This window comes from Hydra viridissima, unplaced genomic scaffold (assembly GCF_058129835.1).
Source record: "Hydra viridissima isolate aposymbiotic clone 2 unplaced genomic scaffold, HvirCarnegie_v1 scaffold_12, whole genome shotgun sequence".
NCBI lineage: Eukaryota > Metazoa > Cnidaria > Hydrozoa > Anthoathecata > Hydridae > Hydra > Hydra viridissima.
Genome location: NW_028324311.1, coordinates 12,567,246 through 12,582,360, shown reverse-complemented (window position 1 = coordinate 12,582,360; position 15,115 = coordinate 12,567,246). Strand labels below are relative to the sequence as shown.

The 15,115-nt window shown below is 28.6% G+C and overlaps 1 protein-coding gene and 1 long non-coding RNA gene across 4 annotated transcripts; both read right to left on the bottom strand.

The window, feature by feature from the left end:
• Nucleotides 1-370: 370 nt before the first annotated feature.
• Nucleotides 371-2,126, bottom strand: LOC149881339 (uncharacterized). Of its 3 annotated transcripts, none has more exons than XR_016445745.1 (2): nt 1,641-2,126; nt 371-697 (listed from the first exon to the last, which is right to left on the bottom strand). It is a non-coding gene; the product is annotated as an uncharacterized LOC149881339 (long non-coding RNA). The 3 variants fall into 3 exon arrangements; XR_016445744.1 differs by lacking the exon at nt 1,641-2,126 and adding an exon at nt 1,213-1,416; XR_016445746.1 differs by lacking the exon at nt 1,641-2,126 and adding an exon at nt 1,230-1,416.
• Nucleotides 2,127-2,504: 378 nt separating this feature from the next.
• On the bottom strand, nt 2,505-15,074 carry LOC145194408 (uncharacterized). The gene is made up of 19 exons (XM_090069155.1): nt 13,913-15,074; nt 13,722-13,814; nt 13,462-13,503; nt 11,718-11,750; nt 11,523-11,559; nt 11,309-11,359; nt 11,079-11,207; nt 10,331-10,404; nt 9,862-9,963; nt 7,957-8,015; nt 6,784-6,866; nt 6,614-6,661; nt 6,343-6,501; nt 6,096-6,231; nt 4,687-5,945; nt 4,142-4,236; nt 3,927-3,968; nt 2,932-3,067; nt 2,505-2,822 (listed from the first exon to the last, which is right to left on the bottom strand). The coding sequence occupies exons 1-19, from the start codon at nt 14,003-14,005 to the stop codon at nt 2,776-2,778; spliced, it is 2,718 nt and encodes a 905-aa protein (XP_089925281.1). The 5' UTR covers nt 14,006-15,074; the 3' UTR covers nt 2,505-2,775.
• Nucleotides 15,075-15,115: the final 41 nt, after the last annotated feature.

Here is a 15,115-nt window from a genome sequence, read left to right as displayed (position 1 = left end):
ACTTCTTTTGTTACTTCTCGTAAAGAAATTTTTTTCTTTAAACGTTGCCTTTTCTTCATTATGACTCATTGGTCTTTCTGGTGATCTGCCCTTTGTATGTTATTTTTGGTAACTTTGATTTGATTTCTCTTTTGTTAATGAAAAAAAATACTTTTTATTTTTTCTTATCTTCGTTTTTAAAGCATCTCTTCTTTTTAAGCAAGTTTTTGAAAAAGGCAGAGTGCACCAGCGACAATTTTTTAGTTTAAAAGTTTTTTACAAGAAACAGTTTTTCTCTGAGGTCGTAAGGCGATCAGATCAAGAAGTTTAATTCGAAAAAAAAATGAAAAAAAAAAACAAAAAAAAAACGACAAGAACAAAGAACAAAAGATTTTTGTTTGAGTTATTTATCCATAGCAATTAAGAACTGAAATATTTTAAAATCATTTTCTGCTTCTCTTCTCATGGTAAACAGTTTTTCGTTATCAAAATTATGTAATACCAAATTGCTTCTCAAAACGTTGTTTTCGTTTTATTCGATGGACGTTTGTTTTGTTTCTAAAATAATTCTTGAGGAGATTGGTAAGGTAAACGAGGCAGAGTGCGAGTCTTCAGACATGCTTATTCAGATTTAACATAATACTGATCAGAAAAACAGGCTTCTGTGTTTTGACTTTTTGAAGTACGCCTCGTTAGATTTGCACAATAAAACTCGTAACTGTAAAAATAGATGAAATTAAAAATGAAATTTAGATGAAATAAAATAAAAATGAAAAATAGATAAACTTAAAAATGAAATTTAGCATGTATATGAATAAAAAGATAATAACAAGTGTTTGACAGTTGCAAGCAACAGGTGGTCGGCGATTTTTTAATATTGCACAAATCAATTATCTCTATTAGAAAGAAAGAAAAAAAAAAAAAGAAGAAAAGAATGTAAAGAAATAATACGAAGAAAAAAAAAAAAGAGAGAAAACTTTAAATAAAATGAAAGATTTAAAATGAAAGTTATAGTTACAAATTTTTTTAAGTCTCAAAAAAATCAAAAAAACATTATCGAAAACAAATGAATGAAAAAATCCTTTTCATTGCCTTAAAGAAAAAAGGAAAGCAACCTGCTGGTTGCAAGAAAGTTGTTTAATAATAAATAACTTAGGTGCAACTGAACGCACCAAAACAAAACAAACAAACAAACAAAAAAAAAAAACAAATAGAAAAAAAGAGAAAGTGAACCTCGAAGAACCGTATACCTTTGTTTCTAACATCAATCTTTAAAAAAATATTAAAAAAAAAAAAATTTTTTTTTTTTTTGAAGTATCAATAGACCTTGAATTACTCAAACCCAATCGGTTATTTTATTATAAAGAAAGCAACCCGTTTGGCTGCGCATTATTTAAAAAAAAGCGCGGTTTCGTAGAATAATAAAAACTATTTGAATTGAAATTTTCTTAATCGGAATTTAAAGTTTTTACTTTTATTAATCAGTTTTGAATTCTTATTGTGAAATTCTAAGTACATCACCTAATAATAATTATCAGACCTCCTTGCACATCTCAGGTATTTGTTAACAGACCTCCTTGCACATCTCAGGTATCGAAAGAAATTAAAATTATTAGTTTTAAAAGAAAACTCCAACCAAAAACGCACGTTAAGGAACGTACATGAATTTCAACAGTTTCACCCAATAAAAAATGATAAGATTGATAACTTTGAGTTCTTTTAAGTAGGATTGAAATTCCACACCGCAATTTTATTTTCATGCAAAACCAACCAACCATAAACGAAAACCAAAACCAACCAACCAATCATAAACGTTTTCAAACTCTTTCCAAAAACCTTTAACAAGTCTAGACTTGCTCACACCATAACAGAGGAAAAAAAAGAAATAGAAAAATAGAATCGTCACCAATCTATTTCACTAATCTGCTTTTCTTCGCAGTACTTGGGCCAAGTAATCAATATTTTTTTTCTTTCTCTTTTTGGTCCTTTAAATATACAACTTGCTTTAAATGCATTTTTCCAGCATTAATAAAATAGACTATATATCATTAGTCGTCTTATTTAACTGAGTTTTAAACTAAATTATATGACCAAATTTATAGCAATATTAAAGCAATATAAATTAATATCGACGTTCGGTTTATGATGCGAAAAATATGACAAAATTCTTTTATTTTAAAAACGCTTTTTTTTGCGACAATATTTACAACATAAAAGAAAGATTTGAAGAACCCCCTTTTTTAAAAACTATATAGAACATATATTTTCGTGGTATAAAAAAATAAAACTAATAAAGAAATAAAAGTCGAAGTGAAAGCAAAACTTATATAGAAACGATATTAGAAATCTATTACTCGAGGAATTTTTATATATATATATATATATATATATATATATATATATATATATATATATATATATATACACACACACACACACACACACACACACATATAGAACACATTTCAATAGTTTTAAATTGCCTTATGCTTTTTACAAAATTCAAACAAAAAAATATTTTCTCGTTTTTCTTTTTTTTTTAAATTAAAAATAGCTAAACAACATCAAAACGATAAAAACTCGTTAATATAAAGGTCTCACAAAACGAACCTCAATGAGTCTCAAATACCGAGACTCTATTGGCTGCAATACCAAACGTTAAAATTAAATAGATTTTCTCAAAGTAAAAGAAGCCGAATCCAAGAATTCAGTCCAAGATTTACTCAAATATAGATCATAAACACCTATAATGCTCCTCTTCGCTTCTACTTAATCTTCGTTTCCCTTAATTGAGGGTCACGTGACACCTAGATTTCGTAATCGTTCGCTTATATTTCTCGAGACTAAAGAAAAAAGAAAAAAAAAAAGTCAAAGAAAAAAAGAATTTAAATAAGGCTAGTTGGATATAATCTCATAAATAAAAAAAACAAAAGACAAAGATAAAAAACTGACAATTTGTAAGAAGTTTTTTATCAGCCGAAGATCGTGACTGTTGAACCAAACCATCAAATAAAACTTTGGAAATTTTATAACATCGTTCTGCTTGAACATGGTTAGCCGTCAATTCAGAAAAAGCAGCGTATTGACACTAACAAAAAAAAACATATCAAAGAACCAACAACTACATGTTAATATAACACATCGTTGGAGAAAAAACTCCACCAAATGCATCAATTACACGAAAATAAGAATCACAATAAAAATATCGATATCGTGTTGCGAATAACTGACACGCATTTAGAAAAAGAATATCAACAATTACAAAGATATATTTTTTCCCATAATATTTATAAGATAAAGAAGTTTTATTTTTGAAAGTTCAAGATTTCATGACCTCGGGTAAATTCTGCAAAAAAAACTTTGGCGGCAAGATCAGAAAGAGTTACAGAAAAAAGATTAAAAGGTAACAGTCTGTTTTCGACTATTGAAAAGATTATTTTTTAACTTAAATTGACATTAACTTTAGATTATCGTTACCACAACCACCAGAAAACACTTAGATGACAGAGTTAACACGACTACCAGAAAACACTTGGATGACAGTTAACACGTCCAACAAAAAACACGTGGATGACCGTAATTTAGAAATAACTATTTTTTTTTCAATCCAAGAACTCTAAAACTCAATCGACCGAATATTCAAACTACTTTTACATCTATACTGGCTTCTTCAATGATATTTGTAGCTCTAACTTAGTGGTATCGATAATAAAAATAGAAACAACTGTTGGGTTGCAACATTAGAAAAAAAATATGAATAAGGTATTTTTGAAATTAGATAATTTTGAAATGAGATATTTTTGAAACGAGGTATTTGACGAAGATAAATACTTTCATTTCTTTAAGCATAAACTAAAACAAAGACAACATATAGACATAATAAAAATGATAGAAAACAACACAAAGAAGCAGTTTTTGTGTTTCAAAACTAAAATAAAATTGCATACCACCCCAACTCCATATATATAGAGAAGTTTAGCAGTATCCACCTAAACGGAAATACAAAAATTTGACCACAAAACAGTGAGTTGAGAAACAGAAAAACAGTGCATTGAGTGATAAAAAAAAAAAGGCTGCTGAACACACACACGAACTATTGCTGAGTACAATTGATTTTAATGTCTTAAGCTTGATGGTTGACAATAGTTTTTATAAAATTCACCTTGAACTTTTTTATATTTGCAGCAAGAGAATAAATTTTAAAAGTAGCAACTCTATGAATACAATCATCGCATAAAGAAGAGAGCTTGGTGATTACTAAAAAATCAAAAACCGCATTTGATGTGAAAAAATATTTCCGTAACAACAAACATTTTTCAAAAAAAAAAAAAAAATTAGAACAGTAACAAATTGTTCACAAGTGTTTTTCAAGCACCATTGATGCTTGATGTATTCAAGGTAGTTTAAATTTTGAAGCCTGGTCATCATAGGAGTCTACTTCAGCAAATAAAACGGCAATAAATGGTTATACAACTTTTTTTTTTTTTATTTGAGATTAATATTTTGTGTCCTTAACTTCAACAATTTTATTATTACTACATGCAAAGTTCTTGGTCTGCACTTTAAAACTTATATTCACTTTCCTTTTTGTGTATGGATTTATCTACTTTTTGCTTGTTTTAGAATCAATAGCATAGCATACAGTAAACATTGCAAAAAGAAATTAATAGTTTAATGAACCAACTTAGGAAATTTTCTTTCATTTACCTGTTTTTAACATTGTGGTAGCTTGCAAAGTTCCTTTGCTCTGATGGGAGTGTGCAAACCTCAGTGCATACGTTGCCACACGCAATGCTTCAAGAATCAATAAGATTTTACTATGCTTACAACCTTCAACTGTTGGTTTTATGCTATTGCTTATTTTATTATTGTCATATAAAATATCTGACACATAGCTTGAAATATTTATGTCTGCTACAATAATCAACAAATTCTCTGCAAATGAGTATAAAAACTCAATCTCTTCCATGGCTATTAAATGCTCACGAGATAAGAAAGTCTCTTCATGATGTTTTGTTTGCTGAGTCAAAGAAATTGGATTTAATGAGTTATTAGAGCTAAGATTACCTTGAGGTTCAAATTTAAATTGTGAATCTAGAGTCTCCTGTTTTCCATCAATTTCAGTTTCTTCTCGCATTTTGTTTAAAAAACTTTGATTATTGGTTCTACTTGCTCGCCTACTTTGTTCTCGCCGAATTAAGCTCAGTTTATCATGCCAACTTGATGGTGAAGCTGCTAAAAACACACCTGGTGGAGGAGTATTTTCACCCAAAGATAACTTTGGGGATTCTGGAGACTCAGATAGTTTGAAAGAAGGTGATGGAAGGTTTGCAAGGATATTTTGCTGACGATTTTCTAAATTGAGCTGTTTTAATAATGCAGCTAGATTTGACTTCATTTCTTCGTGTGTTTTCTGCACAGGCATCAATTTTACAGCTTGAGAAATCAAGGCAGGTGATGATTTACTTTTATGAAGAGCAGTGTTACTAGAATCACCAGAATCACCTGTCAATAAAAATTTTTCATTAGAATTTTCCTGAAGACTATGGTTTTTTATAAGCTCTTTCATTGGATTCTCAGAATTAGAAATAGTAGCCCTACGAACTCTTTCAACTTTATGAACTATTGATTGATCCTTGTGAAATTTTTCCTTATTATGATTTTCTCCAAAATCTGCCACAGGATACAACGATGGAGGAGTTGAAACTTTCCATGAGGTTTTTCGACATAATGTAGGAGCAGATTTATCTTTAGATAATGGTGAAGGAGTGCGTGAAATATTTGTTGGAGATGGGGATTGTGATTTTGCTTTTCTCATTAAATTTCTAGAATTATAAAATGCGGAATCAAGTGACTCAGCTACAACATTATGCGCTTGATCAAAAAGTACAATGTCATAAGGGTTGCTTTCTGGAGAACCAATCACAAAATGTGCTTTTTTTTCTTTACCAGCTTTTGATGAAGAGCTGTAAGTTAATAAGTTTAAATCAACAAAATTTAATTACATCATCATAACATAGAAAGTTTTAAATTGATGTTTTCTCATGTAAAAGCCATGTAAAAATGAAATACCTAATAATACTTTACACCTTGATACTAAGAAAAAACAAAAACACCTTTCTGCCACTAATATTTGTTTGTGTTTTGAAGGAACACGATATAGCTCTTTACGAACATGTTGCGATACCACAACAAAATCATCTGGGGCAGAAGAACTGCATGGCTTCACCTCACACACATTCAATTGTGTAACTAAGCAAAATACTTACAATAGAAAATTTGGACTCATGCAGAAACTTGTTCTAGTTTAATAAATTCAGCATTTTTAAACTATATTCTCAACCCTTCTCATCAAAAAAATACCTGGATCAGTATACAATTTAATGTCATCTGGGGGTGTCACAGCAGCTTGCTGTAAGTAATCTGTATACTGTGGGGATGATAATGATTCCAATGGTGATCGAATACCTCTTGAACACTCTGAGAACCCTCGTCTTCGTAAAGGAACAGCAACTGGTGTAGCTAAAATAATAAGATTTGAGTAGTAAAAGATATATTTACAAACTATAAATTTCATAAATATTCAAGTATAATATATATACTGTTCATAATTGTAAAAAAACAATAAACTCACAGGTAAAAGATTTTTCACCAATCAAAAAAGAGTGAGTAAAAAACATATCTAAAAACAAATTAATGATAGAAAAACCATAACAAAAAAACATTTTAAAAAAATAATCATTTTTTTAAAAATAATATTATGGGATAAAACTATTGCAGAAAGCCAAAAATTCAAATATTTACCAAAAGACATTCTTTCTTTAGGATTTCGTTTTAGTAAACCATACAGCAACTCTTTCATAGATTGAGAACAGTCAGCAGGAATTCTAAAGCACAAATTAATGAGTTTTCATCATTATAAATACTTATGTTTCTAAAATATTATATTTTTCCTAAACTTCTATATCAGAAAGATGCAAGCACAATGTAGTCAACTTGTGTTTTGAAACAAACATAAATAAACATTCCCAAAATTAAATGTTATAACTTTTAACAGGCTTGATAAAGCAGAACTTGAAATTCGGTGTAAAGAAATTGATATAGGAAAACTTAATTTGGTCAAGCGCATTGAAAATTTTGCTGGAAAAAAATTTTTGAAAAAATTTATTTGATCTTAAAATGGTAAATAGTGTCTAACCATTAGTACTGATGTACAAATGCAGTGGTGGCAATTGCATTTCAACTAAGGAAAAACTATTCTTAAAATCATAAGGACTATCAAATTAAATCTGCTCTCTGTTCAAAATAGAACTGATCAGGCTTTAACAAAAAGCTATCTAGAGGCCACAGTGAGAAGAATATGCATTAAAGGTGCCTACAGGTATACTGTGTGTTCAAAGACCCCCTCAAGAGTGATAAGAGATCCACAATTACAAAAAAGCAAGCTGTATTACAACATCCTCAAAAGTGACACCTATATATTAATGAATGCTGGAACTTACATCAAATGTGACTTTTAAACAAATTTCAGGAAATAAACTTTAAATTTCAATTTCTTATAGTATAAACATTTGTTTTCAGCAAATTTAGCAAATAACTTCTCATCTGACAGGCTTTTTGCACCTATGATATAAAGAAGTTTCGAAAAACAACCATGTTAACTTCTGACTATTGTTAAAAAAATATTACTCAAGAATGGTGGAAATACTAAAGAAATGCATCTTCATATTAGAGAAATGAATCTTCATGCTAGAGAAATGCATCCTAATCCTGTTCAGAAGCTGATGAGCACTGTCAAAAATGAGGGAAATTTGAAGTGATATTTCTCTTGAATCATTCTTCTATATCTAATTTTTTTTCTTATCTAATCTTTATATCTAAATCTTATATTTATATTTAATCTTATTTTAATTTTTCAATTTGCATAATTGACAAACCTGCAAATTACAAGACATGAAACTTGCAAATCTGACTTACATTGGCTTTAGGTGTTTGTTACTCTCATACAGTCTTCTCAGATGTTGAGGATTACTGGCCTAAAAAGCATTCAACCAATTAAAACGTAAAAGGATATTTATAATAACATTGATAGAATAATTAATAACAGGATGCAAGTATTCAATCGTTTATTAGGTTTTGGAATAGATAAACTTCTCAGCATTGATGCATGTTTTAAAAGTATAAGAAAAGAATGTTAAAAGAAATAAAAAAAAGCAGATTTTCTGGACTTTATGGAAACAAGTATAAAAGAGGGCAGTAAAAAAGTCATGACAAAAATTTGAAACACTTATAATAAGACATAATTTCACAAATACAGCTATGCAAAAAAGTTTAATCGAGATAGAGTTTTTCATAACAATGTGCTGGTTTTTTTAACATTAAAGTTTATCGGATATGGATTTAAAGTTTATCTTTTTTGTTTTTTGTTATTTATGTTTGTATTGATAAAATAGACAAAAAAGAATATTCACACATACTACACTACTTTCCTAAAACTAATTGAATGTTAGACAATATATTTTACTGATAACATTTTAATTGAGTAAAAGTTTAATCAAGTTATTTAATTGTACATTTTTCACACTTCGTAACTAATTATTATACTTAATTACCGCTTTAAATGGTAAATATAGTGAGTACTCATGATTCTTAAATAAAAAAAAATTTTAAAATCGCAAAAAATTATTTTAATTGTTAAAAATTATCTAAAGAATAATTGCAATATTTTAAATTTCAATTCGCTTACAAATGGGTAGAAAAGCAGTATCAGAGAGCATCAAATGGCAAATTATTGGATTGGTTAAATCAAAGAATCATAACAACATTGAAATTAGTAAACTTATGGGTGTTTTTAAATTTTGTGTGTGAAAAACCGTGAAAACCTGGGAGCCAACAGGTTATGTTGTTGACATGCCTCATTCTGGAAGATCACTGAAGCTTAGTGACCGTGACAAAAGCAGCATATTTAGAATCAGTAGAGAAAATCCTAGGTTTAGCAACAAAAAGCTAGCTCAAATATTCAACCAATCCTTTTCTTATCAAAATGTAAGCAGAGAACTTGTTAGAAGAATGTCAGCAAAAAAAGATATTGAGTCTACTGCAAGCACTATTTACAAGCAAAATGACAAGGTGGTGGACTCAGAAGACATATGAGGATGTTTTTCCCACAAAGGCCTTGGTATTTATGAGCTGTATAATGGGTGTATCAATCAATACACCTACAAAAACATACTTGAAACACGTTTGATTCCATCAATAAGGCGATTGTATGGCAGAAGCAAGCAATACATCTTCCAGCAAGACAGGGCTTCAGCACACACAGCACATAGCACAACACACTGATTTAACAAAAGAAAATCAATATTTTGTCTTGGTGCCCTAGATCACCAGATATCAAACCCAATAGAAAATATTTGGTCATGGTTGGCAATCATTTGGCAAACCATCAAATTCAATCAACTGAGCATTTGAAGCAACTTCTGAACAAGTATTGGTTAAAAGTGCCACATGAGATAAGCGTGAAATTGGTCAAATCAATGCAGAGACAAGTTCTTCTTTGCTATAGAGCCAAAGGAGGACAATTTAAATATTAAACTTGTATTTTTTTAAAATTTTTTATGTTCTAAACCTTAACTCAAACTTTTATGCAACTCATTTTATGATTATATATTTATTAAAATTTTTCAATTACTTATTTTTTAACTATCTTACCTTATCAATGTTAGTTGTATAGCTAATTAATTGTTTTTTCAAAAATAAAAAAAATTAAATTCATTTCCATGATTTTTTTTTTTTTAGTTGAAAAAACCCTGAAAAGTTAGATAGAAGTTACCATCTCAATTAAACTTTTGTGCATAGCTGTATGTATGCAACTTATCATACCATAAAAGGTCCTTTTCCAGTTAAACATTGATAAACAATTGCTCCAACACTCCATAAATCAGCTTTAGCATCATATGCTTTTGACATAATCACTTCAGGAGCCTGTCATATTTAAAATTTAATTACAAAAATTATTTTCTTTTAAAGGTGAATTATTGACTTACTCTCAATAGCTCCTACACTCCAGTTAATTATGTAAGCAATTTTAAAACTTACTCATTTTAATAATATATTTTAAAAGAAAATATTCCGACAACATTTTTGACAAAAAAATAAAATAAAAAAAAGATTGAAAACCTTTTTTAAATTTAAATAATGTGTTTTGATAATTGCAATAATCTTGTTGATGATGTGAGAAATAAATCTGATATTTTTATAGAAAGCAAATGTTCAAGTATTAATTGTTTAGAAAAGTTTAAGCTAAAAATATCTAAAATTAAAAATATTATCTAAAAAGACTTAAATATACCATATACATAGGTGATCCACATAGTGTTGCTGCCATCATTTCACCATGTAAAAATCGTGCAAAACCAAAATCAGCTGTGTAAAGCAAAAAAACATGCATAAGTAAAAAAAACATGCATAATATATTACTAAAAAAAATCTATTTAGCATAAAAAAGATTTTTAACAAAAATATACAAAAGCATTTCAGGAACACTTTTTAAGGAATTAGTAAATTGGGTTGTCCAAGAAATTTGTGCTGTTCTATTACTTATATGAACTTTTTTTGTTAAAACAATTGTGATTTTGCTTTTTTCATTAAAATGCAATTTGAGTAGCAAAACATCTTTTAGCCATTTTTTTGTTCTTTCATATTTCTTGGAACCCTGATATTTCTTCTTATTAAAAATTTCTTTTATAGATCCAAATTTATGGAGCTCCAAGTCGATGAAAAATAACATCTCTTACACCTTGTTCATTTTGAGTATTATTGCCAATCCAGCTAAACCCAATGCTATTCAAACCCCCAGAAACATTTGTTCCATTTGTGGAGAAGGCTTCATAACTGAAAGAACAGCTTGTAAATGCTTCAATCAATTCAAAATTATTCAATTTGACCTAAGTGACTCTCCTCAATCTGGGCACACTTCCCTGATGTTCAGAACACATATTTGAAAAAACTTCAACATTATCATTTTATCTAACAAATAATAATGTTAAAAAAAATAATAATAATAAAAAAAGGAGTCAAATTTTTTTATGTTTACTTACCAATTTTAACTCTAATGTCACATGGTTGAAGAGACTTTGAAAAAAGATTTTGATGACTCAGCAAAATATTTTGTGGCTTCAGATCTCTGTGAACTATGTCTTTTGCAGTCAGAACTTGTAAAGCTGATGCTAAAAGATAAAAAAAAAAAAAAAAAAAAAAAAAAAAAAATCATTTAGCTGATTTGTCTGAAATATGGATTGATATCTTTTTATGTAAAGTGAGGTATTACCTATTTGCCTCAAAAACAAACGTATTGTGTCTTCACTCAGAGTTCCTTTGACTAAACCATAAATGGTAAAATTAAATATAAACTGTATATGTATAAAGGCAAGTGCAGTTAAAATAGACAGAATGTTTAGCTTTTAAAATCATGAGTTCAATTCATTTATTATCACAACAGACTAGCTTAAGTCATAATAATTTTTTAAAACATATATACTTACGCTGCAAATAATCAGCCAGATCACCACCATTGCAAAACTATATATTAAAAAAAATAAAAAATACTACAAATAAAAGATAACATATTATGGCTAATAAGAAAATCTATGATAGCAATCTTGCTTTTTGTTTTTACAAACCATATGTATATATCTATATATGAAAAAGAATTCGTAAAAAGTGTCATAACCTCATACCTCCATAATAAGGTAAACACTTGTAGGTGTTTCCTAAAAAAACAATTATGTTTATAACAACTTTAATTAAATTTTTAAAAAGATTTTAGAAAGATTTAGAAATTTTCATATTTAAATACATAACAACTCTCACTACTATCACTGTGATTACTTAAAAAACAAAAATTTAGATAGTTTAGTAAATGAGAAATGTAAACATTTATAAGTATAGTATGCACCCTTAAAATCTGCAATAAATTTTGAAAATGGTAGGTTGTTAAAACAAGTAAACAAGAAAATACTTTTGGTTATATTTCACATCATCTTTCAATGAACTTCAAATAAATTATTAAATCTATGAACCATTAGCTATTGGTTACAGCCTCAATTCTGATCCTGAATTTATTTAATGTCTATTAGACTCGTTTAGGCTTGTTGGCCATCAAATTCCACTGCTTAATACTTACGATTCATTTTTTTTAAAAAAAGAAGTTTTATTTACAAGTGAAAAATCCGGGGGTGTGAAAAGAGAGCTATTTAAATAAACTGAATTCCTACCCAAAATATTACAATAGTATATACACATTAAATTACTTACAAAAAATATATGCGAATTTATTTTTTTTAAAAAATTCACCACTTGAGCAACCCTGGTATGTATTTATCAACTAGAGTCTGGTAATAAGGTTGAAGAGCTTTGGCATCGAGCGGGTTGTCGCTTTTTGTGTACAAGTCAAAAAGATTAAACTCTCGTATCCAAGGTAACATCGAAATATCTTTTTCGTTACACAAATTCAAGTAACTGTTTGAAGCATGGTAGGGGTAAAAAGAATGATATTGAATCATGTAAAGCGCTTCTTCTGGTAGCATGGCGTTGTTATGTTTAAGAACCTGGTACAAGTATTCATCATGTCCCCAAGACATCATGACTTGATGTCTTGGGGACATGATGAATACTTGTAAAGGCCTTCAGAGCTGCAATACTGTTGTGGGAAGATGCACAGGCATTTGACTGAACATATGCCCATATATTGTAGTCCAGATGGTTTAAATCTGGAGAGCTTATTGGCCACAAAACTTTCTCCCAAAATTCAGGCACATTTTTTCTGAGCCACTCCAGGGTCTTGTTGGCTGTATGGGGTGAAGCCCCAACCTGCTGGTATATTTTTACATCAGGGTCAAAATGGTAATTCATGACCAGACAAAGTCTTTAGGAAGCCAAAACTCCAAACATCATCATAGAATTGTCTTGCTGTAATGTTCTTGGGTATAACACCCAAGAGATGAAAGTCAATTATGATCTTATTTTTAACATTCATTGTAAAAAAAAATCAAATCTTTCAATTTATTATTTTTTTTATGTATGAGTCAAAGATTCCAAAACTATAAATCAAAACAATCATACTTACAAAAAAATTTTTAAAAATGGTGTCTAATTTAATGCAAATTTTTTAGGTGGATGCTTTATATTCATTTATAAAGCATTTATCTGACATTTCATAAAAATTCATTTATATGATATTTCATTAAAAAAATGTTATTCATAAATATATTATCATTCATTGATGGATAGGAAATTATGACAATGTTAAAAAACATTAAAATATAAAAATATATTTTATCTATAAAAAGGTTAAACATAATTAAGTTGTGTACCAAAATTAACAACCAAACAAAATCTGTTTTAAAACAATAATGTAAGTAGATAAATGTAACAAAACAATAATATATAAAAAATTGAAATATCAATGGTACATTTACTCACAATGCAGTCCAGTAACTTAACAATATTATCATGATTAAGATCCTAAAATTGGAATGAAAATTAAAAAACTTGTGACTAAGACCAATATAAAGTAAAATCATTATTATCAATTAACAAAAGTTTTAGATTGAAATTCTTGAAGACTATTAATGATTCATAAATATTAAAATTAAAATCACTCGTTGTTTTTTTTATGGGCTGTTTTTATTTTTTAAAGATAAAATACAATGTCACTAAAACGACTAAAAAATTATCTGTACTTTAAGAATGTTTATTTCTTTTTCCAGAAGAGTCTGTGTTTTTGATAAATTCTTCTTGTTAATAAGTTTGATAGCTACATCTTGAGAGACTCCCTGAAAAATTTTTTTTTTTTTCAAAACATAGGTTAATGCATACAACTCTTCAACTTAATAAAAACATCTCTAAAATGTAAAAGTAATTTTTCTATTACCGGAACTAAAGTTTTTCCTTTGAACACAACTGCAAAAGCTCCATGGCCAATAAGATCTTTTTTGTTGTACTCATAGTTCCCTACTTGTTCCATCGCAGAAAAATACTTAAAAGTATTTAGTTAGTAGATCATGTAGTGCAATTTGAGTTCCTGGTAACGTTCTAAACTAAACAACAACTCATTATAATCCTTTTTTAAAACTTGCCTAGATAGGTAACTTTTGAATGCGCAGCCCTTGGATCGATTTTTCCTCCGATGCAATTAGTATGAAGGTTTTCATATTAGTACATTAGGCTTCTATGGTATTAGTATTTAGGAAATATTTGTTAAAAAATGATGTAACTTAAATGATGCTGTTGCCTAAATGACTTTGTATTATTATAAAACTAAAACTTTGTTTTTGTTTTGGACGCGTAAAAAAAAGACTGGATCGATCTAAAATGCCGGACCTTTTGAGAATATTGCCCATTCATAAGTTATACGGTAAGCGACGGTTTTACTTGTTGCCATACCGATTGCCGTTTAAATATATATTCTGGGTTCGAATATGGCAATCCAACTGATTAATAAAAAGTGCGAATGTGTATTTAAGTTCAGTACCATCAGTCTTTAAGATATGTGCTTTTAGACGAAAATCAGTTTAGAGGTTAGAAAAATATAGTAACTATTAATGGTCTCTCTGAAAAATTTATTAAAAGGGTTCGATCAGTTTTACATTGATATTATTCTTTTTCTTACATTTTAGATAATTATTCTGGTGTTTTAAAATATGGAGTGGATAAACTTCTTTCTGCTCCATCTCAACAATATCTTATGTCCACCTGAGCATTTTTACTCAATAGTGAAACTTAGCACACCAATGGTTTTAACTAACATCTTGCCACCATGAAACATTAGTGTATTCTTATCGTCGTGCCATGTTAATGACAATCCAAAAAGATCTGTAGCTGTATTAACAATCGACAGAATAATTTTTTAGCTAAAAATTCAAAATGATTTTTTCTAACATGTAATAGTAATAATTACCATTTGTATTACAAATTATGAAATAATAGAAAGACTTTCAATTGTAGTTATTTTCACCATTAGTTCAATTTCAAATACTCATTTATTAAGGAAAGGAATTATTTTGTATTATAGCTCGTTTCAAAGACTCTGGAATGGTCTTTCTAAAACTTTAACGCTTGATTTACTTTTTTATTC